Source organism: Diadema antillarum, unplaced genomic scaffold (assembly GCF_040938485.1).
Source record: "Diadema antillarum isolate AM-2024a unplaced genomic scaffold, OU_Dant_1.0 scf00000016, whole genome shotgun sequence".
Classification (NCBI taxonomy): Eukaryota; Metazoa; Echinodermata; class Echinoidea; order Diadematoida; family Diadematidae; genus Diadema; species Diadema antillarum.
Window position 1 is genome coordinate 635001 of NW_027270905.1, and position 27784 is coordinate 662784.

Here is a 27784-nt window from a genome sequence, read left to right on the forward strand (position 1 = left end):
CCTCCAGGTGGCATGCGGCCATACCCTTGCCCCGTCTCAACTGCCAGGTGTGAGAGTGCCTTCAGGTCTACCCATAAACAGAGGGGTTTTTACGAGGGGGGGGGGTGTTTACTTGTTTGTTTGTTTGTTTGATTGATTTATTAATTTCTACATTCAATCAAATACAAATTTAAAACAAATATTAAAGACAAAGAATAACAAGTGCAATGATTTATAATGATAACATAACACTACACGAATAGATACACATAAACAATAGTATTGTGCAGTAAACATACACAAAAGATGTAAATAAGATAGTAAGCAAATAATCAACATTGGTGAAGGTGATGGGACAAACTATCACTTCCGAGGCGATCTGGATGTAGCTATCTTTCCGAAGCGCAGCTGAGGAAAGATAGCGTACACATTCAGATCGCCGAGGAAGTGATAGTTTGTCTCATTGCCTGAAACTAAAAGTTGATTATTTGCTTTATATTCCACATCTAGGGTCCTAGAAATCCCAATTTTATTCCACACCTGAAACCGTTTTAGCTGTCTTTAGGTATCCTTTAGGGCTTAGGCTACCTGTGCGCGTAGATGACAAAACAATGAATTTCTTGCGCGCACCGCGCGGCACCGAAGTGAAAGTGCGTTGCACTGTGTACTATCAAGTGACCTAGGTCATATGATAGTCCACAGTGCAACGCACTTTTATTTCGCGCGTACTCATCTTGCATTAGGACTGTGTGGACTGTGTGGAGATCAGCGAAACAAAAGGGACTATCAACATAGAGTGTAACGAACTTTTCTTCTCAGGTGATATGATGGGCAAAACTACGCTTCATCACGTGATCACCTCTGGACCAATCCTATTGCAACATTCTTAGTATGTGGAATATAATAGTAAATATTTTCCAGTAAATATCAGATACAATAATTGAATACAGGAGACCACCATCGTGAGAGATTAAGCTTGAAATGGACGGGGCCTCATTAGTTTCAGTTTCAGTTTCAGTAAGTTTTATTTCTCCACTTGTATAAGAAAAAAATAAGTATGATGATATCAAACATAATTATTCACAAGTCATGAAAATACAAACAAGAGTTCACATTACAAATATATAATCATGTGAAATAATACATATTTTCATAGCAAATCTTTAAATCTTTAAATACAGGTGGAGAAGACCGTTATCAATAAGCGAATCGCTTGACTTGGACGACGGCCTCAAAACATTGCGGCTTATAACATCTTTTTTTCTTTTCTTTTTTAACTGAAGGAACGGAACGCACACACGTCGAACAAATCACGTAAATCTTTAAAGTATTTTAAATGCCATTTGACCAAAAAGGACAACACAAAGTGGAATGTATTAAAATACCATCCGACGACACAACTCTCTTGAGGAAAATCACGTGATCAGGTGAGTGCACTGCAGTTACAGGTGTGGATGCAGAATGAAGTTGAATGCTGAAAAATGGAGATTGAAAAATAACTATTATAAGCCTGCAGTATAATTATAAACTTAATGAGCAAGGAGCATATATGGAGGAAATAGTTGAACAAGACTTTATATTGTCGGGAAGATTATTCCAAATGTCCGGACCCGAATGTCTGATAGATTTGTGAGTCACTAACAATTTGGGATTTGTAAGATGGAAATTTCTACCTATGCGGGTAGGGTACGAATGAACAGAAGTGTGGAGCCTAAACATGTTATCAAAATGTGATGTTGATCCTGACTGTAGGCTACTTGAGCATAATGACCGCTACTCTTAAGTTGAATAATGTTCAATCAATCATGCAGCATTTTTAATGCTTTAAGTTCATGAAGTAAAGAATCACTATGAGCCAAGAATTGGGATCTTATAGGCCTACAAAACTATCCTTTTGTAATTTAAAGATGGAATTTATTTTTGTAGAATTACAATTCGCTCATACAGTATTACAATAACTTATGGGATAATTAAGGAATTGTATGATAAACAATAAAATGAGGATGCGAGGATGAGCACTGCCCCCACGATCGATGCACATTTTGACATCTTTTTCCTAAAAAATACTAGCGAAATTAGGAATGAATTACCTCTTCGAAAATTCCGGAAAAGGAAAGTGGGAGTTGTCCCCCCTGCACCTCCTCCCTCACCCTCCCCCCTTCCCCCTCCCCCTCCCCTCCCCTCCCCCTCCCCCTCCCCCTCCCCCTCCCCCTCCCCCTCCCCTCCCCCCTCCCCCTCCCCCTCCCCCTCCCCCCTCCCCCTCCCCCTTCCCCCTCCCCCCCTCCCCGTAAGGGCTATTATTTGCGTCATTTCCCCACAATCATGCATGCTCCCACAGAACTCTTAATAATGCTCCATACACAGCTAATCGCTTGGCGGCGCCCTTCCCCATTACCCTCGCCTCGCTCGAAAGAAAAAGAAGAGGCGAAGGCACCCAAAAAATAAGCGCTTCTTTTTTTCTTTTTTTTACCTTTACTGTCATATTGTACGAGGAACAGAGCAGCTGTGAATCCATTCGGTCTTTAAAAAGTAAGTTACACATGTAGTCAAGCTGTAAAACAAACGAAAGTTGCATTAGATTCAGGTTGGCCAAGTTTTGACCTACTGACACTGTTGAAAGCGAAGAACTCGTACACTTGCACGCAAGTCAATTTGAGTGGTCCCATGTACCGCATTTTACGTGAGTGATTTACCTCTACTTTAAATTTACTTCAACTTAACGTATAGAGTGATGTCTATCGTTTAGACTCTAGATGTCTATATCTAATGTACATATAGAGCTCTACTGAACATTTCATGGCGAAATGATATTTCTATCTCAAGAAATTAAGCTTTAAAATCACGGCAATATTACTAGATTCCAGTAGAAAACCAGTAACTTGTCAGTAAATTTAGTTGTTTACAGATTCTTTCTAGTAAATTTACATCGCACCTTGAGAGCGCGGTACCCCTGTACTCCACGCTGTGCGAGAGATTCAACGCATACATAACACGTTGCGATCGAACCATGGCGATACCGCAAATTCTGGCACGGGTGGCATGCAAAATATAAATATCGCATAAACGCTCGTGTTATCTCAGAAACTGCTGCCATTGTGGCTGTGTATGTAGGCCTTTACAGTTTCGCCCACGCGCGCTAATCCATTCATAGGCAGGGCGAGCGCACGGCGCGGTATGTCGCGAATGTCGAAGCACGGATATATGGGGTCGAACAATGAGTACAGGCGTTCAAACGATGATCGCAGCGCAGGCGTTCGAATCATACGCGCTATTTTGCTTCCGCAATTGAGGCTGTCGAACATTGGGTAACTTGCTTTATAAAGACAGTCTGGACAACTGCTGAATTGGATGCCATGTCATTGGATTGCCCAGCGTATTACGCATTAGAGGGTGAGCGCGTACGCTCAGTCATAGTAAGCCCTTAACTACACGCAGCCGCTGTCACTTTGCGACAGCGGCTGCACGTCTACTCCTTCGCAGACGTTGTTATTTTTCAGCGGTGGGCGTACGTTTCCTTCATGAATATCTTTATTAATCTTCGAAAACTAAAATATAAGGAATCCCCGTAATCTATTATAATCATTCAATAATCTGTATGCGTATTTTTTTTAATTACATCAAGAACCCACCGAAATCCGTCCTTAAAATCAGGTCTGTAAGCGTCCGTATTGCTTCACTCCTAATCTTCTGCGTGTTCTTGAATGGTAATCATTCTCCTATACTACAACGTAGCTAGTCGGAGCGGAAGTGACGTCAAATTATGAGAGCAGCATGCGCGGAAATACATGTACGTACAAGACGACAACCTTTACGTAACACAAGAAACGCACGGGCGTACGTAAAATGCTACCACGGTACTTCGGGTTGAGCGTTCGTGGTAGTTCGTTGATTTTGTGAATCATCGCACAATCTTCTCCGAAAAATTCAACAATAAGGTTTGGATACCAAGAAAACACCAAATTCAACTCAACCATCAGCAAAATACGATATAGGTGGGTGGTATTACTGTTAAAATCAAACAAAATAAAAGACATTTTTTGTGGTCTTGCCGTCAAAAGCGACGGTCGTTTACAACGTTTAAACACTAGCACATGTCAGACTGCTGTGCTTTGCACAGCAGTCTGGTCAGGCTAAGTAAGCCCTATACGTAATAATGAAAGCAAACCAAGTAGGCCTAAGGGGTAGTGAACAATGGGCACTGCGTATGAGTGCACTTTGGTAATGACATGGCTCCACGAAGATCACGGGACCTGTTTTGACCAATCACAGGCTTCACACTCGTAGGCTCAAAACCGATTTGGCCAGACTCTCTTTATATACGGCACTGCCAGTGCAGAAGTCACTCCCTCTCGTGTGTGCTGTGTGCATACATGTACGTATGTGCTGCTCTACCACAGTAAATCCCAACATTGCAAGCCCTGATGCAGTCAGCGTTGTGAATGTGAGAATCATGCTTTGTGATCACCAGCCAGCACCATCACGAGCAGAGGGAGCTGCTTGTTCAGTTGATTGTCGAGAGCAGGTGCTTGCAGTTTGCTTGAAAATGTAAAGGCTCTGGCCTTGGAATTGGTGCCTCATTACCACCATTCGTAGATTTACACGTATAAGCCCCTTTGTGAGGATGTTACTATGCATTCTTGCATACGAAGCCACACCTTAAACTTTCGCTGAGACAAAATGATTATTGCAAGGGGTGTTTTCAAAGCAATATCCATTTCCCACAGGGAGACATGGAGCTAGCAAAAAATTAACCTCACCATCGGATTCAGCATACAAGTGTATTGTAAACTATTTCTTTGCATGCCACTTGCTGGTTCCAGTATGGAAGCAGATGCTGAGTATGAGGACTTATGTGATTCTAACGATGTTTTCATCAACTTTTAGTCAGAAACATTTACCAGCACTCTCAGAAAATATGGAGACCAACTTCTTCTTTCATATGATACCAAATTTGTTAGGATTTTTTGGCAGCTTGCCATAGAGATCTGGCTCAAAATTTATATCGTGCGCCCTATGGGATTTGCGTGTTATCAGATAGGGTGCATATTAGTCTTAAGCGCACAATCCTACACCCTCGTAATTAAATATGCAACCACACATGTGTGTCTTTCCCATCCGGACACATACATGTGGTTGTAACCATGGCCCGAGCCACTGGATACATCTATGTAAACCTACACATGAATCCATTTAGTTTAATACCCATAATTATGAAATCCAAATAGTGAGTATACATTGTATTATATACGCCAAATATTTTGCAAGGTTTTTATTTTCATGAATTTTGCTAGCGCTACTCTTGAATTTGTAAACACAGGAAAATATTAACTCTGATCACGACATGGATGTGATGTGCACACATACATTTCTTCAAGAAGTCCCGATTTTAGAAAAGTTAGACTTGCTGAATATATGGTGTATATAGTACACATTTCTGCTTTTGCAAGAGAGGTTATGCACTGTGCAGAAATTTTTATATGATGAATATGGTAAAACAAATCTAGCATATTTGTTAACTTTACAGCTCATATGATATGTTAGAAATATCAAAGACTGCTTGCATTGTGAATGCATGTAATGTAGTGTATGTCCACACTGATCCACAGCTCTGTAAAAGCAAAACCATTGCCTTTCTATCATCTGTGAGGGCTGTCTAGTCTTTTGGATTGAAGTAGTTAAAGTATTGTAAGATCATGCAAGAAAAAGCCAATCAGGATCATAGATGTACAATTTCTTGGAGCCATTTCATCAAAGAGAAAGAAGGAGAGAGAGAAAATGCTTTTAATCCACGATGCTTAATCTTTCCTTACCTGAATTCCCCTTGAAAGATTCAAAGCTCTTGATTGATCAGCATGTCTGGGCTAGCAAAGACGAGGGAGAGGCGTGCAAACGCTGGAAGCCAGATGCATCGTCTGCTGGCTGAGGAACAGGAGGATGAGTTCTACAAGACCACCTATGGTGGCTTTGAAGAGGTAAGATCATTACACATGCAAACTACATGAAACCATGAGTTTAAATGATTTACTGTGCAGTTTGTCCGCTATGGGTCAGTGTCCTGTCTTTCAGTGCTGTGGTGTTGTATTCAGATGCAAATGAGAGTTTTCTCGTGACAAAATTATGCCAATATAGCAATTACTTTTTCCTTTGCATTTACTTGATGTTTCTCATGCAAAGATCTATAATTTACAGTGTATGTGGAACACAAGAGATTTTTGTGTGACATGGTTTCACCCAAGAACACAGTCAACCCACGAATCATTATCAGACGTCACACCATGAGCAAAAACAACAATAGTGAAGACAGAGATCAGGAACTGAATCTACAAGTACAAAGGCAACATGGTATACTGGATGATACATACAAATGGACGTCTCAAGTCTGAATCCTGCTAAGTGCTTACGATCTTGGACAGGGTGTTTGTACCCATGTGTCACTCTTGACACAGGGTGTAAAAATGGGTGCCTGGTAATGCTGTGGTGCCTAATAATGCTGGATTGATGATGATGATGACAGGGCCCTGTGGAAGAGCAGTGCTCACACTACAGAGACTACCCTCAACAAGGAAGACCCTAGACATGTATAAAGCAGAATTGAGATTTGCCCAAATCCAGCAATAATGAGCTGCTTTGGTGATTTGCTTATTTATTGTCACAAGCCTCGTTTGTGCTGAGTGTGGATAATATGTATAGTTTGGTCTTGCATAACATGCATCTAGGGAAACTTCTCAGACTGAGATGGTATAAATTTCCAATGCCCATAGTTGTTCTTGACACAATTTTTGCCCAGTTGTCAGTAGACATTTATGTTTGTACGTTTTTTCCCCAGATGACAGCTGTTTTTACACTGCTGTATTTGAAAAAAAGAAGGAGAAGAAAAGAATGAAACCCCCAAGTGCCAGTAAAAACAGTGAAACCTTTTGGCTCATTACCAATTTGTACCAAACACCGCACAATATACATGTACTAGATATCTTTTAAAGAGAGAGTTAGAGTTTGGCCAAACCCTGAACACTCTAAACTGAAAATAATCAAATGATGGTTTCTACCTCTTAGGAATCTGGAGATGAGGAATACTCCAGTGAGGAGAGTGACGCAGAGACATCGTCAGACAGCGACATCGATGCACCAGAGGACGATGAAGTGATCAGTGAGAGTGATGATGAGGGGCAGAAGCGGAAGCGAAGGGTCATCACCAAAGCGTATAAAGTTAGCATTTCTGAGAGATGGTATCATTCTTGCTCTCATCCTGTATGTTTTCTTTGTCTGTCTTTCTGTCTTTCTTTCTTTATTCTTTCTTTCTTTCTTTCTCTCTTTCTTCCTTTCTTTCTTTCTGTCTTTTTTTTCTTTCTGTCCCTTCCTTTCTTTCTTTCTTTCTTTCTTTCTTTCTTTCTTTCTTTCTTTCTTTTTTTCTTTCTTTCTTTCTCCTTGACATATCTTTAGATTCTTGTAGAAGACAGGTATCTTGTATCTTGCAGAACACATGTTAAGTGACCCCTTTGTGCAATAACCTTCTACTGAGATTAAATTCCCTTGGTGCTCACATGTAAATAGAGTAGATGTGAAGACATTAATGCTCCATTTAATTCACAGTGAATTGAAAGTATGATTTATTGTTAACCTCTGTTTAAGATTGCTTTCTGCCACCGTAATATGTCAATTTTTTTGGATTAGTCTTCATAAATTCTCATTTTGCTGTAGCTCCTTGAAGCTTGATTTTTCTTGGGTGACAGAATATACTCAATGTAGTAAAGAAGATTTACATGGATCAATTGTGCCCCATTGATATTTAAATCATAAGATACGGAGTTCCACGATATGAACTGTTTCAGTGGCTCCAAAATTCTTTTATTTTGACAACTTGATATTTGTTTTTCACACATAAAATCATTGATGCCCCCTCTCAAGAAATCCTCATAAGGAAATCTCTACAGCAATTCCACTCACTTTTTTTTTTCACTGCTTCATTTTTCTTATCACCTGGAAGGAACCACCCAAGAAACCTGCAGTTAAAAAAGCCAGTCCAGATGCAGCGCCCAAAGAGAAGAAAGAAAAGAGTGCCACTCCCAAGTCCAGTAGACTTCATCGACGTGGGAGGGACCACAGGGATGAATCTGGTGAGTATTTGTGCAGAATTATCTGACTGACCAAGTTTGCAGTTAGGTACTTCACAAATATACCAAGCACTGTACTGTAGAGCTGCTGGTTGATATTATGCATTCCATGGCGACGGGAATAGCACTGTTTTCTTCTGGGTTGCGCCCCTCAGAAAATAATACAATTTCTCTCAGAATTTTGTCTGAGAATCGATAATTTTACCAGGGGCTCGAAATTGTGCATGATATATTTGTTTTACATCCTCGAAAAATCATAACGTGTTTTCTCTGTAATACGAAAATGTCACTCTAGCTTGGTTGTTTGTTTACATACATATCGGATATGTACGGTCAGCGTACCTCGTGCAGTGAACATGGCTTTACACAATGATCTATGAGACTGATACTAATAGCACTTTACCATGTGCTATTGATTACTATGCCATAAAAAACATATCTCGTCTTATTCATGGTAAAGTGCACTATGCCCTGATTATAACGTGACAATCATCTTCAACATAGAAAGGTTATGTTTGGTCACATGACGCTACGTAGACCAAACAGTGAACAGGATTTCATTAATGACTGATTTTATTCCTGATAGCTGTGCACCCTAACACACACACGGTTTACTGAAATAGTAGATTACTACTCATGTACATGTATGTAGAGAAGGTTCATCCGATGTAGCATTAATGAATGCAGTGAGTATCAATCCCCTTGTTGAAACCAGACATCAACAGAATACACAAATGCAGTATGTGGGTGATTCTATAGAGTCTGAGTATAGAGGAATCACACCATATGAGGACAATTACCCCCTGATGACACTCGGCACTCAGTAAAAGTTGTGAGGAAGTAATGAGCTGCATGTGGTAAGGTATCTTAGTCTGGTTAAGGAGACTGTTTAATACACATAACTTTGACTTCTGGTACCAATGACTGTCAAATAATACAAAATGATTTGCAGTCAATGAGTTGCACGAGTCACGAAGCAGCACAAATACTGTATACGCCTAATATTTCGTGAGGTTTTTATTTTCATGAGTTTCGCAAGTCAGGTACTATTTGCAAATTTAAAGACGTAAAAATATTGACTCTGATCATGATATGAATGTGACATGCACACGTATACATTTCTCCGTTCAGTACTGTACTCCATGATCGCGAATTTAACCACTCACAGAAATCGTCGTGAAGTCCCGATTCGCAAAAATTTAGACTCGCTGAATATATGGGGTATACATTAGTAGATTATATTTCATTTTCTTCTATTCATGTACCAAGTCAACATCATCAACACCTGCATACTTATGCAGTCACCACACAAAGCCTGGTGAGCAAAGAAAACGGGCTGTCTGTTCCATGAAATGAATTTTCATGGTTGGGTATACGTCACTTCGGGTACTGTAAAACGAGGAATGTTCGCGTGCATTTTAATCTCGCGAATTTCGCGAGCGCCAAGATTCGCGAAATTTCTTGTCTACACTATATACATTGCACGCCAGTGGCAATTCGCGAAAATTTCATGCCACAGAAAAGGCCGTCAGCTCCAATTCGCGAAAATTTCGTGCCGCGAATATATCATGTTTTACATTGTAGCTGGAGTGAGAGCAAACAATTCGCCTACATTACGTGTGCGGAGCTTTAGTTTGAACCGATGTGAATGCAGTGTATGAATCTACATTGGGATACAGACAACACAGCATAGGCATTAAGAATCCTTGCTCTATCATTCTCTTTTGTAATTTATCAATAACATTTCTTGTTGCTGTCACAAATGGTACGATGTACCATATCTGTTAGTTTCATGGAATTTCAAGGTCGACTATGGAAGAAAAGAAGATAATTATGTCCCAGAAATATGTTGATCCTGGGTTTGTTTTCATTCCAGCCACTTACCTGGGTGTCCAACCATGAGAATATGCTAACCATTCTGTGCTGCTCTTCATTCCACAGGTGGTAGAGCTGAAGGTAGAGCTGTGTGCTCTACACTCTCCTCCAAATTTTCAGTGCACCTTATTAATGGGAACAAATTTAAACCAACATATATTAAATATAAAGCAATGAATGCGAAGTAGCAATTTTTTTATGCTGACATTAATGATATTTATTTTTGAATGAAGACACAAGGCACATTTATATAGTGTCCTCAATTTGATAAGCCGTCTGAAAATCCTATCCTTCCTTAGGGTATTAATATGTTTAGACATGAATTGGCCCTATGTGTTTGAATGCAGCACAGTATCAATTTTAACTGGTGATATTTAAAATTCATGCAGTTATTATATTACCTGAGTGCCTGAAAGCCCTGTTGTTGGAGTCAGTCATATTAAGGTAAAAGTACAAATTTTCATGTGCATGAATTTCATGTGGAGCAAAGATTCGCCAAAGTAAAATTCATGCGAAAATTTTTGCGTACATAATGCAATGAATGCCAGTGACAATTCATGAAAATTTTATGCCGCGAAAAATTCCCTCGCCTCCAATTTGTTAAAGCGTCATGTCCAAAATGTTTCTGATTTTAAAGTAATCAACATGACTGAAACCTCATAGCATTGTGCTGCACCACACTCAGGACCTATGGGACTGTCTTTGATACACCTCAATTTTGATGACTTCTTGTTTATTTCACCCCAGATCACATTAGTTCACAATTAAAGGGAGAGTAAGTATCACTCATTACTGTGGAAGAACTTAGTCTGGTAGTCTGGTTGTTCAGCTTGGTGCCATTCTGCCTACAAAAGAAGTCGTGTGTGGAATGCAGATATAAATTCCCCATACGGACGGCTTGTGTGGGTTCCAACTAAAACTGTTTAATAGCTGTATGGAGGGGCATGTGTATGAACTGTCATATTTATTGCTGTGAAGGTAAACATGACTGTAGTTTCTGATTTTGCCGATGGCATTGGCCTTCATTTTAGAATGTATTTGACTCAAGACATTTCTGCTATTCTCAAAGCATTCTTACACACTTCCCTGCTTTTGGATAGAGTACATGAGCTGTTTTGCTGTGTCTTTACCATTTTCTCATGCGCACGAGGGATAGGAATGTGCATGTTTCTTTGATTGGATGACAAAATGACAAACCATTCTCTTGTCTACTACAAGTCCACTCTATAGTTTGTTGTGTCTGCTTTATGCACAGTGAGGAAGTCGACCAGGCGGTCCACCGTCCAGCGAGTCAACGAGTTTGAGATGCGGATCAAGGAGCGCGAGACCAAGGCCCGCATCATGAAGCAGCAGCACTCAAGGAAGAACGTCCCCGAGATGAGACGGCTGACGCAGGAGGAGCTCCTGGCAGAGGCCAAGATCACGGAGAAGAAAAACCTGCACTCGCTGTGTAAGGCTGCTATTCTTTTCATCTATTCATCCATTCATCCATACCTTTGATGAAGCAGTATAGTGTGGTTGGGATCTCATGCAATGACCATAGCAATACATTTCTGTCAAAGCCTGAAAGATTGCTTCCCACATAAACAGATTAAAACAAAACCAAACAATCACAATCAGTTCTTGCTTTTCATTGACTTGGTCTATTTTGTGTGATGAATGTGACTAAATCTAAAAGAGAAATTGAAATTATGAATGCAAGTGTTTTGTTTTTGTCCACATCACTTGACATTTTAAAACTAAAACATAGTACATGAAAGGGCTCAAAACTCTTCTTCTACCATTTGGAATTTGCTTTCTATATATGGGAAAGCTCTACCAAAAAACTTGTCTGGCTGACGCAATTTGCTGAGATAATGAGTTGTTTTGTTTTATTTGGAGATCAAAAGGATAAAATGATAAAAGTCTGAATACCAACTTTTAGTCCTGAAGTGCCCTCCTGTAATATTGAGTATGTAGGACGGTGCTATTACACGATGATCGAATTGTGTCCAAGCATTGGTATTGAATTGCGTGCAGACTTGTGTGCAACGGATATCGCTGTGGCCAGGTATAATGAAACTGATATAATCGAATATATAGAATATCATGTAGCAACCATAATTGGGTAAGCTCTGAAATTGTAGTACTTGTGGCGAAGCTATTGGTTAATATTTCGCATTTTCATCATAACCTATTTGAAATTGTGTTATGACGGCATTATTTAACACATATTTCTTATAGATATGTGTACACTTTGGAGCAAAATCAACAGTTCTGCGTGGCACACAGGAACTATGTGTTGGCTTTAAAAAGCAGGAAGGCACCAAAACGACAAAAATAACAGACCTTCACCTTACTGTTTTGCCTCTCCAGTAGCAAAATAGCAGTTGCATTTTGGTGTGTCATTATTGGTTTTGCCCAATCAAGTAGTATTCTCTGACATCTTTACCTATGCAATAGCTCAACAAATGTTTGTCCTGATTATGATAAGCAATCATCTTAAGAATGTAGCACAATTATTTAATTAGATTGTAGACCAATACATTGTTGTGCAATGTGGCATAACACCTCAAAGTACAGGGACATGGATTGTCTCTGATTCAGAATGACAAGGCATTTTAGCTAAGATGGACATATTATTTCTTGTTGTTCATTTCATATGAAAAAGCATCTTTTGAAAACACAGAGCAGCACATTTTACTTTTGCGCGGGACTCTGTGACCGTGGATTGTACATGGTGTGGGATGTTCCACTGATGATCAATTGTCAGTGATAATCTGAGTTGCAGATCTAGAGGGCATTTAAATTGTCCTAGTTTGTAGAGGTATTGGAAAGTTGGGCAACCTCCTCTAAAGGAACTCTTTCATCATTGTCATCATGACCTGAAAAATTAGAATTTCATCTCCCGCTTTCTCTTTCCTCATTTTTTTTTAAATTCTCCTCTTGACATCTGCATCCAGATCTCTTCCAACAGCTGGAGGAGGAGAAGAAGAAGACAAAGGTGTTCAAGAAAGCCTTTACCGGCCCCTTCATCCGCTTCCAGTCCATCACCATGCCAGCCACGCCCAAGATACAGGAAGTTGGCAACATCAATGTTGACAAAGTGGACAAAGCTGAGGCAGTGTGAGTTGAGGCTGACCTTTACAATATACATGGCGTGTTCCATGGTGTTTTTATAATTTTGAGACTTTTGCAAGTTGAGTGTTATTTTTATGAAGTGAAGAATACCTGGAAATCTTTGCCTCCTGCAGCACATATGTATATATTATGAAAGTTAGAAAATTTGTGTGTGTGTGAAAAGGGATAATACTTAAAGGACAAGTTCACCTTAATGTACATAAGGATTGAGAGAATACAGCAACATTAGTAGAAAACATCAGTGAAAGTTTGAGGAAAATCAGACAATCTGTTCAAAAGTTATGAATTTTGAAGTTTCTGTACATATATGCTACTGTTATGAATTAAAAGTGCTTTAGAGCTTACTGTAAATCCAGAAGTGTTCACATTTGTTAATTTTGTAAATTTCACTAGAGCCAAGATAAGCAAAAGAAAAAAAAAAAAATGCAGGCAAAAGTTCATGTCTACACTACATGTATTGAAAGCCAGTGGCAATTCGCAAAAATGTCCATTGGCTCCAATTTGCGAAAATTCCATGCAAAAAAAAAAAAGATCTTGCATTACAGTGTACTGTAAAGGCTGCAAGCAATCAATTATAAGATTGATCAAATGTAACTTGATGGCTTATGTGTGCTTCAAACAAACTCTTGATTTATTGTAACTGGTTATTACACATAGGTTAATCTGATAAACTTATACAAAGTTTAAATTCTTAACTTTTAATGCAACTAAAACATATTTTGATATGCAGATCGTCGGGTTCAGAGAAGACAGCGAGAACAAAGGTGGCTGAAAAATGCAGCAGGAATTTCATCACCTACAGTGACCCACAGATGTTCAAGGACACCTTCCCCCGAGGCAAGAAGCGAGCTCAGCCCAAGCAGTTGTGCCCCATCACAAGGTACCCGGCCCGCTACGTTGACCCCGTCACGGGCATCCCGTTCGCCACGAAGCAGGCGTACAAGATCATACGGGAGACCTATGCAGCGGAGATTGCAGCAGCCATGTCTGGGGAACCGCCAAAGCGGAGGTCAAAAAGTTCAGCGAGCTCCTCTGAGTCATGACAACAGATGGTACCCCCCAAAAAGAGACACTGAAGTTGGCTGATGCACCCATGGTTTGAATCCACGGAGTTGGTGTCAACGTACATTACCTGTACATTAGTCGTACTGACTGATCACCTTGACAACCGTCATTGCACCACGAGACTGACCTTTTTAGTCATGTTCAACTCCAGGGTTTATACAAGCAGGTCAAAGTGCATGGGACTGACTTGGTACTGTGTTAGATGCCTTCCCTGTACGCACAGTGCAGCACCAGATCTACCCACACTCAGGACATAGTGAAGGTCAAGTCAAATTGAATATGATTGGCTAAAACTTTGCTCTGGACCATTTTCTTTTTTTCGTATATGGTTACCTTGTTAGATTCTAGGCCGTATTTCTCCTTGGTCTTAATGAGAAGTTATATATTAAGTGGGCATTGCAGAACATTAATCGTTGAACCCAAACTTAATTTCCCGCTTGAAGTGGAAGTCTGACTCAATGTTAAACTTTATCCAGACTGTTTGTCTCTTGAGTGATGGATTCACAGAAAATCTGACCCCTCAATACAAAATATCAAAAACAGAATAAAAGAGAGAAAAAACAGATCAGGCCAGCAGATATAAAGACATCCACTTTGCATTTCTGATATGTTTACAGTGTTCTTTTCATGCCCACCCTCTGCCTATTTTTTCTTGTGCTGGTCTTGATTGATATCAATAGCTTATTAAGTTTGTTTGCCTGAAGGAATTAATATATCACAGCTTCCCACACTGTACACTTTGCACCATAGTGTATTGTTATGAGAAAAAACAACAACAAACAAAACACATCAGAATTTTAGATATTGGAAAGATCAATGATGTGGCTCATTGGATTTTGACAGTCATGAATGCTTTGAATCTGTGTATAGAGCACTTGAGATTTAAGTTCTGGTAATTAGATGAGAAATCACCCATTTATCTGGAGAAAGTTTAGAGACGCCTTTAGGACTCCCAAGAAATGGTCAGCGCTGTCTTCCCGATTGCGCAGCATGTCTTGAGCTCTCAAGAGTGCTGTTCTGCTGCCAAACATCATCCTTCTGTGCAATGCTTTTAAAATTTGTTGGGTAGGACCTTTTAAGTATGTTACGGGTACTACTGTTAATTTTCACCATAGACACTTCCTTCATGTTAGGAAGTTTGGTAAGTGAATTGCCATTAATGATGATAATTCAAAAATAGAAATACTAAATGTAGTCAGCAGTGATTGCCCCTGGCTTTCTCGATCAACTTTTTCAATATTTTCCCAAAACTTGCAAACACAGATTTCTTGCCCTCCTTGACAATAAGACTCCAAGTTCCCTGAGAAATGTAATATGTATTTAAGCATCTAACAGATAGCGTAACCCATTGAGGATGGACTGACTTTGCTACAAGACGCATTTCCCATAGACACCCGCCCGAGTATACTCAGGACTCGTCCTCAACGGGTTAAGAGAGCACATGCGTTATATCCATGGTTTTGGATTGTAAAAATATCTACCGGTGGTATCCAATACTATAGGTGGAATGACTTGATCCACTTGTCGCGATAAAGCAGTGCTTCCCATGAGAAAACGTCAGAAATTGAATCATCCCCACACCCCCATAAAGGGTTTAGTACATGGGCCTACACCATGCAACTTCCGGCAACTTGAATGTTCATAATCCCTATCTTGGACTTACTGTATGTACCTACAAACATATGTTTTGTTGTAAAGACATGTAGTTAACTTTGATAGTATTGTGAATATGTTCACAGTTTTGAACATAGCTTGGCACAGAGGGCTGGACCACCTGATGCATTATACTGCTTGATGGCAAAGTGTGTTAAACAGCTGTGACTATTCCTTTGTGAATTGCTGTCTAATTAACTGTATGTGCCACATTCGTATGCGTAACTCAGTCGACGGCGTGCCAAGTTACCACATTTTGCTCAAACGCACAAATCCACCCTGATTGATAAATTGCCAAATGCACAGTGCAAGGAAAGTATCACTCCCATTCCATTCCTGTCACATGTAGCTTGCATTATGTGGCGAATAATTGTCAAGCAGTGTTACCTATTGGATTTGTGTGTAAATTCTAAGTTTCTGCCACTGTTTTGTGGGCAAAACCCATGGATCTACTGGTCATTTGAAAGAAAAATAAATTTAGATTTGTCTTAAAATTTACATCAAAGCAAAGCCTGGTGTTTTCTCTTCAACTTTGCTCATTACATGTCCAGCATGATAAATATCTATAAAAAGTTACATAGATCTGAAAAACAGAATGTTTCGCCAAAGCATGCAAGAGTTAATGCTAAGCCTGCTGATTCGTTGTTGTTGTTGTTGTTTTTTTAATCTAGAAGCCTTTTAGTGGTTCTTTCTCCACACATACATTGAATTATTCCCATCCATTTAGTTAAATTGTATGGCATTTCTGTTGTACCCTGCAACCAATATCTCATCTTCCTTAAACAGTGAAAACGGTGCCCTGGAAACAATATCCCGTTAAAGTGACATTCCTGTTAAGTGAGTCCGAAATGATACTGTGTATGGTCTTAAATTGATTGAGATGGGTTTCTGTCTTGAATGAAGAGAACACAGAGAATTAAAAAAAAAAATTGCAGAGTAAAGTGATGAATGTATCTCTGCTACCAGTTCGGCATGTGGGTGTGTGTATGTGTGTGTGTGTGTGTGTAAGACTCTGTATGTACGTTCGCAGGGGCGGATCCAGGAATTTTGTAAAGGGGGGGGGGGGCGTGACTAATATTTTTGGTGCCACTTCCGGGTTTCATTTCATTGTTTTTCTTTTTATTTCTTTTGTTTTTTATGAAAAATAAAGGGGGGGGGCGTGCACCGGTTGCGGCCCCCTCTGGATCCGCCACTGCGTTCGTTTGTGCCTTTGCAAATAAGTTTTCAGACAGATGCACACCTGCCGTCAGCAGAGATCCACGGTAGCGTAGATTTTCTATTTTCATATACCAGTGTTGTATTGACAGGATCCATGAAATGATACAATGTATTCATATACTATGAAGTTAATTTCATCATAAACGTCCAATTGATATTGCTTTATCGCCGTAGCAGCAGGCGGCAAAACAAAATATCCTTTGAATTCCCTATGAAAAAAAAAAAAAATGAGGGCAAGCAAATGGTTAAGTGCCACAAATGAGTTATGTATGTGACAACGGGGAATTTTCCCCGGAGATGGCATTAATTATTGAAATCGTATTTCCCGAAATCGTCCGCATCCAACTGAGAAAATCAACTAACCAATTTGTCACTGTAATGAAGACAGAGTCCTCACTCGCCTAGCAGCAGAAACATTTGCCTGAATAAGTGAGCAGTAGTTTGAATGTCCTCGGTAATTTCTTTCTGCGTGAATCTTTGGTCAAATGCAAAACTTTTGGTCAATCAATGCCACAGTGAAACTATTTTTTATGACAACAGTTTGAAAAACAGAAAAAGAATGGAGAGCTCACAATAAAGGGTGGGCTATTTGACAACCGAAATATTCTTTTGAATGAAACAAGCGCATGATTTATTGTGAAGTTCTCGCAAGTTAGCTCTTTCAAGTTTGTTTGCATACCATCAACTGAAATAAAAACCCTGAAAAAGCAATGAACGAGAATCACTGATAGAAAAGGAAGAAAGCATTGACTGTTCTCGGGCAATGCATTTCGTCTCCTGGCGACAAAAGGCAGCAACAGCTAGTTTCGAGGCAGTTTTTAGTCGCACCTTGTAAATTGTTGGAACATGCACCCTACCCCTATGACTCACACTGTTACCAAGTATATGTACTGCAAGAATCTTCAAGGTTGAAAGAAGCAGATTACCAACAAGTGAAGAAGAATGCAATATTAAGATATCAGAGGACATCAAGAAATCTCCCTTTTCCCCGGCATGACTTGTGCTCGCTGAAAGGAATAATCATATTGGCTTGGCAACGTAGGAATGCGAACACGCTGAGTGTACAATGTTTGCTGCTCCATACATCATTGTCCAGTCAATCGTGTACCTCGGCGTATTATTATTACGTCAATGACAGTGACCATTTTTTTTTTTAATAGTATGTTTAGTTTTAAATAGATCAGTAGGTACCACTCGACACTTTATTCTGTATACACACCGTGTGTATACAGAATAATGATTGATGCCTGTTTATTGAATTCAAATCTTTGACACACAAAAAGCACACACACCATATACAATATACAATATATATATATATATATATATATATATATATATATATATATATATATATATATATATATATATATATATATATATATGTGTGTGTGTGTGTATACATATATATGTATATACATATATATATACATTATACATATATGTATAATATACATATATGTGATAAAAACCTTAGATCTATTGCCATTTTAGGTTTTTATCACATATATGTATATTATACATATATGTATAAACTACATATATATACAGTATATATATATATATATATATATATATATATATATATATATATATATATATATATATATATATATGTATATATATATATATATATATGTGTGTACATGCATACATGTATTTCATTTTCGCGACCACTTTGTTAATCTTAATGTATTTCCCTCAGAGGGGCCATATTTTGCACAACCGGGTTTTATGTTCTGGCAAACGAAAAGATATGTTACCATTAAACTTTTAATCGTTGTGACGGTTATATTGACGCCTGAACTGTAGTCATCTCACACATTTTGGCAAATGAACAATTCTAGTACAAGGGTATTTGTTTATGACAGGCTAACTAAATTTTGTTTTTGCTTTTGGCCAATTCTTTTATTTGACTTGAAGAAGGAGAGGAAGTGTTAAGAAGAAGGAGAAGAAGAAGAAAAAAAAGAAGGGAAGTTCGGGCTTAGAAGGGTCGTGACCTCCGGTGGAATTTCCAGGCGAGTTAGCGGCACGCAAATCATTTCCAAGTCATGAGCAACTTCTTATCTTTTCGTGTTATCTATTTCGTGAATTCTGGTCTGTTTTTTGCGATAGGATATTATGTGTTATCACAGATGCTTGACTTTGAGTGCTTTATATCGATTTTGCGGAATGTCGTTCAGTATTCTGAAGAATGTCTAATGTATCGTAACACGTTTCTGGCCGCACTGACCCGAGTGTTATAGACGGATGCATCCAAAGAAAAGGATGTTTGTAAGTTTACAGTGAGTGAACTGATGAACCCATCCAGGCAAGAGAAAGTTTTGCAGCCGACAGTAACCATGGAGATGAGGATGCGTCCACAGCGTGGCCGGGGTGAGAGGAGAGGGGCGGGGATTCGTCCTAAGCAAGATGATTGGAAAAAAGGATGTTTGCTTCAGGTTCTTTGTTTCTTCTGAATATTTGTCTTTGCGTGCGTAGATGTGTCGAAGAATATTACAGGTTTCGGATAAGCGTTGCAACTGTAATTGTTTTACAGTGCTCAAGTATTGTAAAGTATCGTAAAGTATTGTGTTTTTCGTGTGTGTGTGTGTGTGTGTGTGTGTGTGTGTGTATTTTGTTTTATTTTGTTTTTGTTTTTTCTTTGTTTTTTGTTTTTTGTTTTTTGTGGGGGAGGAAGGGTATGCGGACCCATGGTAATAAGTTGCCATTCTCTTAGCTGGTGCTCCCCTTGAGTGCACTAAAACATGGTAATGCAGTTTTGATTATTCATTGTGTGTCAGTCCAGCGGCGTAGACCAATATATCAGACCTATCTATTGAAACATTATAAGTTATTGCAAACATAAACAAGCAGGGGACATTTCAATGCTTAATGTATCATCTTTAACCTCCTTCAGGCGATTGCTATTTCCATAAGTCAGACCACAATGTGTCCTTTCATACAACAGCTCGTTTAACAATTAATCAACTTGTACACCAGTAGACTTCAATTGGTATCAACTGGTACCAGTAAGACTTCAACAGGCAGGAACTGTTACCAACTGGTACAATGATACTTGAACTGGTATCAACTGGCCACCAGTAGACTTGTACTGGTTTCAACTGGTAAGCAGTGCAACTTCAACTGGTATAAACTGGTATCAACTGGTACCAGTACGTCTTCAACTTGTATCAACTGGCTTCAATTAGAATTGCTTATTTTGTTACTGGAAATTTGGAGTTGCCTTAAGACCAGTTAAAACCAGTTAAGACCAGTTAAAAATGATTACTGGTTTCTACTGGTTTTTCGACCTGGGAATGTTTAATGATGATTTCATTTCAAATTATTCCTTTCATCTTCGCGCAATGGCTCCTCAATCGTTTACCTTTTATTCCATTTTCTCATTAATTCACTTAACCTCCGTAAGATAACTCTTAACGTAATTCACGGAGATAATTGATTTCTTCTTCTTCTTCTCCGTGCTTGCTGGATAATGATAATTACTTATACAGTGTATTCTGCTCTATAGCACACACCTGTATGAAGACAGAAAGTATGGGAGATAGTCCAGCGGCATAGTGAAATAATTGTTCAAATTTGTCTAAAAGCACCAAATTCGGAACACATGCATAAGATGTATTCTATTGAGCAGATGTGAATTTTGGGTACCTCAGACGTCTTTTTCTGTCGCCATGGTAATGCACTTTAAAGAATAGATTTCAAATTATACCACACTATAAAATGTAAGGAAAGTGACTAACTTTATAGATTTGGAATTACTCATTCAATTACGATTAAAGTCCTAGTTATTCTCTGATGTCTTTTTCCGTTGTCATGGTAACGGGTTATTTTTGAAAATGCACATATTTCCAATGACGTGAGTGAAATAGTTCTAAAATGCAATGAAAGTAACTACATTTATAGATTCAAAATTACTCATTCACTCGCAATTAAGGTCCTCGTCATTCTCTGACGTCTTGTGACGTTGTCATGGTAACGATTAAAAAAAATAATACATATCATTACACAGTAATAATTGTGACACAATTTATAAACATATAGAGTTACTCGTTCAAATGCAATCGAAATCTTAATCGTTCAGGGTCACGGGAATGATAGAATAATATGTCCGTTCCCATTTAAATTTCAGTAGGTATATAGGGTGTTTAAATGATAAATTGGATGCAATCAAGGAAAATACAAGGACGACTCGCTGGTGTGATTTTTTTTTTTTTTGTGCAACATACTTGTCGATGAATATCTGCACCATGATATCTCTGAGTTTGCAAATACGTTTCAGAAGCAAAAAGAAGGACATTAGAAAGGAAGAAACCCCAACACAATTATCTAGGTGAGAGATAACACGCCGTACGGATAGATGACATCCTAAGCCTTTCAGTTCTCACCTGGGCAGAAGCAAAGATTAAGAGATACATGCACTCAGCTTCGCAACCTTGCGCCGATTTCTTGCCCCAGTCCCCAGCGAAATACATATATAGCTACACTAAAAAACAAACCCAAACACCAAACACTATACACCAACGCGTTATGGCAGCAATCCTCCTTCGCTCGATCGGGAGTGCTGGGCGATGAAATGAACATAGGAATTTGTTTTGTGAAGCAACATAAGGCACTCGATATTTCCCTGCGACATAGCAAACAGTGAGTTTTCATGCTATCTTCAGACAATAATAGAGTGGCAGTAAGGTTATCAAGAAAGTTCATAATACAACATGAACAATTCTCTCATCCTGGTATATTGGTCTATTGCTTTGAGTGCCTGAGAAATAGATGAGACGCATAATAGATAATAATGATACCTTGTACTACCAATTATGTACATATCATATCATTATTATGTATATAACCAATTCGGTTTGGGTACTGTTTTTTATGTAATTTCTGACTGAGGGCTTCGAGTATGCCACCTGGCTCATTGCATAACCCATTGAAAGCGTTATTTGTTATTCTTCGGAAGCCCCCCCCCCCCCCCTCCCCCCAGTTATGGGTATATTCTTTTGTTTTGTTTTGTGTTTGTTTGTTTGTTTTTGTTTTTGTTTGGTTTGTGTGTGTGTGTGTGTGTGTGTGTGTGTGTGTGTGTGTGTGTGTGTGTGTGTGTGTGCAGGGGCGGATCTAGCTTTGTATAAAGGGGGGGGGGTTGGGGCGGTATGCGAGGGAGCGTAGCGAGCGAGGGGGGGTGTGGGAGAATTTTTGAAAATCTGTGTGTGAAAATGGCGTTTTCTTGCATCTAAAACACCACTATTTTTTGGTATAGAGGTCATTGCCAAATTAAAAATTACAAGTTAAAAAAAAGAAAGATAAGATTTAACAAAAAATGGTCCCCGGATTTTTTTTTTTTTTTTTTTGGGGGGGGGGGGGGTTGCAACCCCCCAACCCCCCCTCTAGATCCGCTTCTGGTGTGTGTGTGTGTGTGTCTGTGTGTCTGTGTGTGTGTCTGTGTGTGTGTGTCTGATATGTAGTCAATCTTGCGCCTTCAGACTTGTATGACATGTGCTTGCCATTTTGTCATGGTCAATATCGGCTTGATCTGCAGCTGCCCGGTCGCCAACCCTTCGCTGCTAATTGTAATGAAATAACTCCGAATTTGAATGCTCATTTGCGAACTTGAATGCTCGTAGAGACGCTCCTTCGCATTCCGACGAAAGTCTGATTTGAACGATGTAATTGCTAAATTGTCTGAACGAAGTGCGAAATTCAGTGATCGAAAAACGAAGTTGAATGACTATCTTCATGGTGCTATCTTTTTGCGTGAATTTGAACGAACCGATATTCAACTTGAATGACAAACATGCGAAATGAATGCAAAAACCAATATATAGATAGATATGGATATGTATGTATGTATGTATGTATGTATGTATGTATACCGGTATGTAAATACTGTACAAACCTTTTCCTCCCTGTTTTGCTCATTTTCTTTGCATAAGAAAGTACAAATCTAAATTTGATTTGGCAGCAGTTTGCGAAGTGCCTCAAAAGTTCATTATCATAATGAAAACTCAAATAGGCCCATTACACATATGCCATTGCCCTCGCTCTTCTGCGAAAATCATTAGGCCTACATCTATAACACTGAAAAAATAATTTGCATTCATTTTCGTCTAGTTTACCAACTTCATTCTCTGCAACCTTGTCGGGTCATGAATGAAAGAGGTCTGGAATTTTGCGAGAGCGTGAACACAACAGACAGAAAAATATGCTGTGGCGCCCGGGTTGTGAGTGTATAATAAAAAGTACCGAATTATCAGTGAAATGTTGTTATTCTTCCTGAAAGAGGAGCGACTTGACAACCAGCCGACGGTTTCTAGAAGATCGATGAATGAGGGAGGACCGTGATGTTGCGAATGCGAGAAATTAGCCGGATTAAATACTATATAGAAGAGGAAGGGCCCTGACCCCGAACACTTGACCCGGATGCAATATTAATTGTCCCGCAATGATCGTAAATAAACTTCAATTCTTTGATAAATCGATGTGTGTCAAAAAGAGACAGAAAGAGAGACAGAGGGAGAGACAGCGTGAGAGTAGGAGGAGGAGGAGTAGGAGGAGGAGGAGGAGGAGAGAAAAGAGGGTTAGAGACAGGGGAGATCTTCTAGACGAAGTCAGAGAGAGGGAGGGGGGAGAAGAAAAAAGCACATCCAATGTTGCGTCTCTCATAATTCTGCATGCTAGTTTGCCGGAGCACATTGCAGGGACTCTGCAGTGTATAGTGTATTATAGTGGAGAGTAGTGCAGTGCTCTGGATTCTTACTAGAAGGCATCCGGGATTCGATTCCAACCTGGTGCATTTTGTCCTTGCTCAAGATGCCCTGCCCCTCTCGAACTCGGATGTGAATAAAAGATACTTGGTAACAGGCATAAGAGAGACAAGACCTAATAAAGAAAAGCTGTCGTTGTAATTGTATTGAGATTATCCCGTGCCGCACGTGTATAATCATAAAGATAAAGAGAAAAAAACCCACAAAAAATGTCTACAGATGACGGAGAAGATCATTACTTTCGTCCAAAAAAAAAAAAAAAAAAAAAATGGGACAATTCCGGAAAGCAATATGTCTTAAGAAGGCTCGAATAAATAGTTGTGTCTGTACGTGTTGCTCTGTTGCAAGGGCGTACCGAGGGGGGGGGGGGGGGGTGTTTTGGGTGTTCAAACACCCCCCTTTGCCAAAAGGGGGGTGTTTAAGATGTTCAAACACCCCCCTTGGGCAAGAGGGAGGTGTTTGAGCTATTCAACACCCCTCTTCAGCAATGCTTAGATGTTGACAAATGAAACAAAAGCTGTCTTTACCGCTTTTATTTCCGTTTTGAATTCCGCATTTCCTTTCTTTTGCGTTCATTTTTTTCTCTCTCTCTTCCTTGTTTTAATGTTTGTGTGGATGATGATACATTATGGAGTTACATAATATCATACGCACTAAAGAACTCGTGTACAGTACGTGTTAATACTACGTTACTGCACCGCGCGCGAAGCTGACGCGCAAACAGAAAACCAAATCAAACAAGATAAAAACAAAACATGAATTCCATGTTTTGTAACGCTGAAATATACAAATTTTCGGCTCGCTCGCTGCGCCCGCTCGCCAAAATTTATCCAAAAAAAAAGAAGAACAAAACGTAATGATGACGTGGAAATATAAAAATTTCGGGTCACTCACTCGTAGTAATTTAGAGTATTTTTCCAAGTCCTTAGTTTGTTGGCATAAATCGTTATCTATGAAGCCGTCACTATCCCATCTTGATTAGAATTGTAAGATTTAATAACCCCAAAATGACAAGAATTCCATGTTTTGTAAGGTGAAATACAAAAATTGTCGGCTCGCTCGCTGCGCTCGCTCGCCAAAATTTATCAAAATTTATCAGATTTTATATCACCCTCAAAAAAAAAAAACCTTTTAAGTGCTCGAAAAAGCACATCAAGTGGACTTTTTTAAAGTCCCTACCGGGATGGGATTGGGGTTGAACACTGTTGGTATAAATCGTTATCTATAAGACCGTCACTATATCTTGATTAGAATTGTCATTCGAAGATTTAATAACCAAAAATGACAAGAATTCCATGTTTTGTAAGCTGAAATACAAAAATTTTCGGCTCGCTCGCTGCACTCGCTCGCCAAAATTCTTCAATATCTATTACATTTAAAACACCCTCAAAAAGACCCCTTCTATAAGTACTTGAAAAAGCACATCATGTGGACTTTTTTTAAGTCCCTACCGGGATGGGGTTGGACACTGTTGGAACAAATCGTTATCTATAAGGATGATTATGAATGATTAGAATTGTAATTTGAAGATTTAATAACCAAAAATGACAAGAATTCCATGTTATGTATAAAGCTGAAATATAAAAATTTTCGGCTCGCTTGCTGCGCTCGCTCGCCAAAATATATCAAAATTTAGGGTTGCCTATTTATACATTTAAATCACCCTCAAAAGACCCCTCTTAAATTTATCAGATTTTATATCACCCTCAAAAAAAAAAAAACCTTTTAAGTGCTCGAAAAAGCATATCAAGTGGACTTTCGCTCGCATTTAATCGTTATGCCATTCTCCTGATGTTACTGCCAGCAACTGCCAGCAGTTGCACCCGGTGCGCCCCCTCCCCTTAATTTCTAAAGCGAAAAAATATAGCTGCCAACGGCAGTTTGGGGACTTAAAATGTCAAAATTTTCAAGCTCGCTCGCTTCGCTCGCTCGCATTTAATCGTTATGCCATTCTCCTGATGTTACTGCCAGCAACTGCCAGCAGTTGCACCCGGTGCAACCCCCTTAATGTCCAAAGCAAATATATATATATTATATATATATATACATATATTATTATACATAGCTACAAACGGCAGTTTTGGGACTGTAAAATATCAAAATTTTCAAGCTCGCTTGCTTCGCTCGCTCGCATTTAATCGTTATGCAATTCTCCTGATGTTGCTGTCAGTAATTGCCAGCAGTTGCGCCCGGTGCGCCCCTCCCATTAATTTCTAAAGCGAAAAAATATAGCTACAAACGGCAGTTTGAGGACTGTAAAATGTCAAAATGTTCAAGCTCGCTTGCTTCGTTCGCTCGCATTTAATCGTTATGCAATTCTCCTGATGTTGCTGTCAGCAATTGCCAGCAGTTGCGCCCGGTGCGCCCCCTCCCCTTAATTTCCAAAGCGAAAAAATATAGCTACAAAGGGCAGTTTTGGGACTGTAAAATGTCAAAATTTTTAAGCTCGCTCGCTTCGCTCGCTCGCATTTTATCGTTATGCAATTCTCCTGATGTTGCTGTCAGTAATTGCCAGCAGTTGCGCCCGGTGCTTCCCCTCCCCTTAATTTCTAAGGCGAAAAAATATAGCTACAAACGGCAGTTTTGGGACTGTAAAATGTCAAAATTTTCAAGCTCGCTCGCTTCGCTCGCTCGCATATGCAATTCTCCTGATGTTGCTGTCAGTAATTACCAGCAGTTGCGCCCAGTGCGCCCCCCTCCCCTTAATTTCTAAAGCAAAAAAATATAGCTGCCAACGGCAGTTTGGGGACTTAAAATGTCAAAATTTTCAAGCTCGCTCGCTTCGCTCGCTCGCATTTAATCGTTATGCCATTCTCCTGATGTTACTGCCAGCAACTGCCAGCAGTTGCACCCGGTGCAACCCCCTTAATTTCCAAAGCAAATATATATATATATATATATTTATATACATATATTATTATACATAGCTACAAACGGCAGTTTGGGGACTGTAAAACATCAAAATTTTCAAGCTCGCTCGCTCCGCTCGCTCGCATTTAATTGTACAATTATGCAATTCTGATGTTGCTTCCGGCCATGAGGTGCGCCCCCCCCCCAATGTCTTGACCCACGGTACGCCACTGAACACCCCCCTCTAAAAAATCCTGGGTACGCCTATGCTCTGTTGTGTTGTGTTTATCCATACTCTGGCGAGCCATGTCAACTTTTTATAGATCCTATATACTGTTGCTGTTGCTACTGCTGATACCGTTATTGTACTATTCATTATTGTACCACAGTGTACTACTACTACACTACTACTAGGTACTACTACTACCACTACTACTACTACTACTACAACTACTATATTCATTACTATACTAGAACGTCATCAGCAATTTCATTATGATTAATATCATGAATATTCATTAGAACATTACAATGCTGTAGAATTATGTTGTGGAAATGGTACAGGTTTTGTTTGGGCCAGTATTGTCTGTCCCTGTTCCCGAGCCAAAACGATGTTCCGGAATGAGAGCTCTATATCTATGACGTACGCAGTTTGACCATTCCCAGCGTATAGGAGCTAATACTGTATAACCGTCTTCTGGGAGCGGAGTCACGAATGAATATACGTCGCCTGGCTTAATCTTACACATTTCAAGTCTCCTTTCGAATTCTCCGGCTGCTTCAACCGCAAAGAGTGCAGTGTACGTGCTAACTCCTGCAATGTGATGCGGCGCCGGTGAAAAGTACAGTGCGACGGCGGAAGAAAAAAAAAAGCATCATCGTCAGGCTATAAACGTGCGCAGCAGTCCTTCCTATCAACGCGAAGAAAGTATCGTGTGGGACGAGTTCTAAGCGTTGAAGACAGCAAAGTGCTGAAAACGTATCGCAGTTTTGAAATGGATATGCGCGCCCAACGCCTCTCCGTGGAGCGAGTTACAAATCTCGGAGGAGTCGTCATTCTAAATTCATCGTCGTTAATTGCATTATACAAGAACCACTCCGGGTTTGCGCGGGAATATTCGCCGTGGTTTGTGGCTGCCGTTGATAGCTCAA

At 39.6% G+C, this 27784-nt stretch overlaps 1 protein-coding gene across 1 annotated transcript; it reads left to right on the top strand.

The window, feature by feature from the left end:
* Positions 1-2432: 2432 nt before the first annotated feature.
* On the top strand, positions 2433-14918 carry LOC139725143 (vacuolar protein sorting-associated protein 72 homolog). Its single transcript, XM_071636233.1, has 7 exons — positions 2433-2508; positions 5808-5951; positions 7033-7185; positions 7964-8093; positions 11221-11415; positions 12908-13070; positions 13816-14918. Exons 2-7 carry the CDS (start codon positions 5832-5834, stop codon positions 14126-14128), a joined length of 1074 nt encoding a protein of 357 aa, XP_071492334.1. The 5' UTR covers positions 2433-2508; positions 5808-5831; the 3' UTR covers positions 14129-14918.
* The last annotated feature ends 12866 nt before the right edge of the window (positions 14919-27784 follow it).

Excerpts from the sequence above, each read along its gene's own strand:
- LOC139725143 (XM_071636233.1), top strand. The coding sequence starts at position 5,832 with ATGTCTGGGCTAGCAAAGACGAGGGAGAGGCGTGCAAACGCTGGAAGC. Across the intron at positions 5,952-7,032 it reads CCTATGGTGGCTTTGAAGAG|GAATCTGGAGATGAGGAATA; the intron begins GTAAGATCATTA and ends TCTACCTCTTAG. Across the intron at positions 11,416-12,907 it reads GAAAAACCTGCACTCGCTGT|ATCTCTTCCAACAGCTGGAG; the intron begins GTAAGGCTGCTA and ends ATCTGCATCCAG.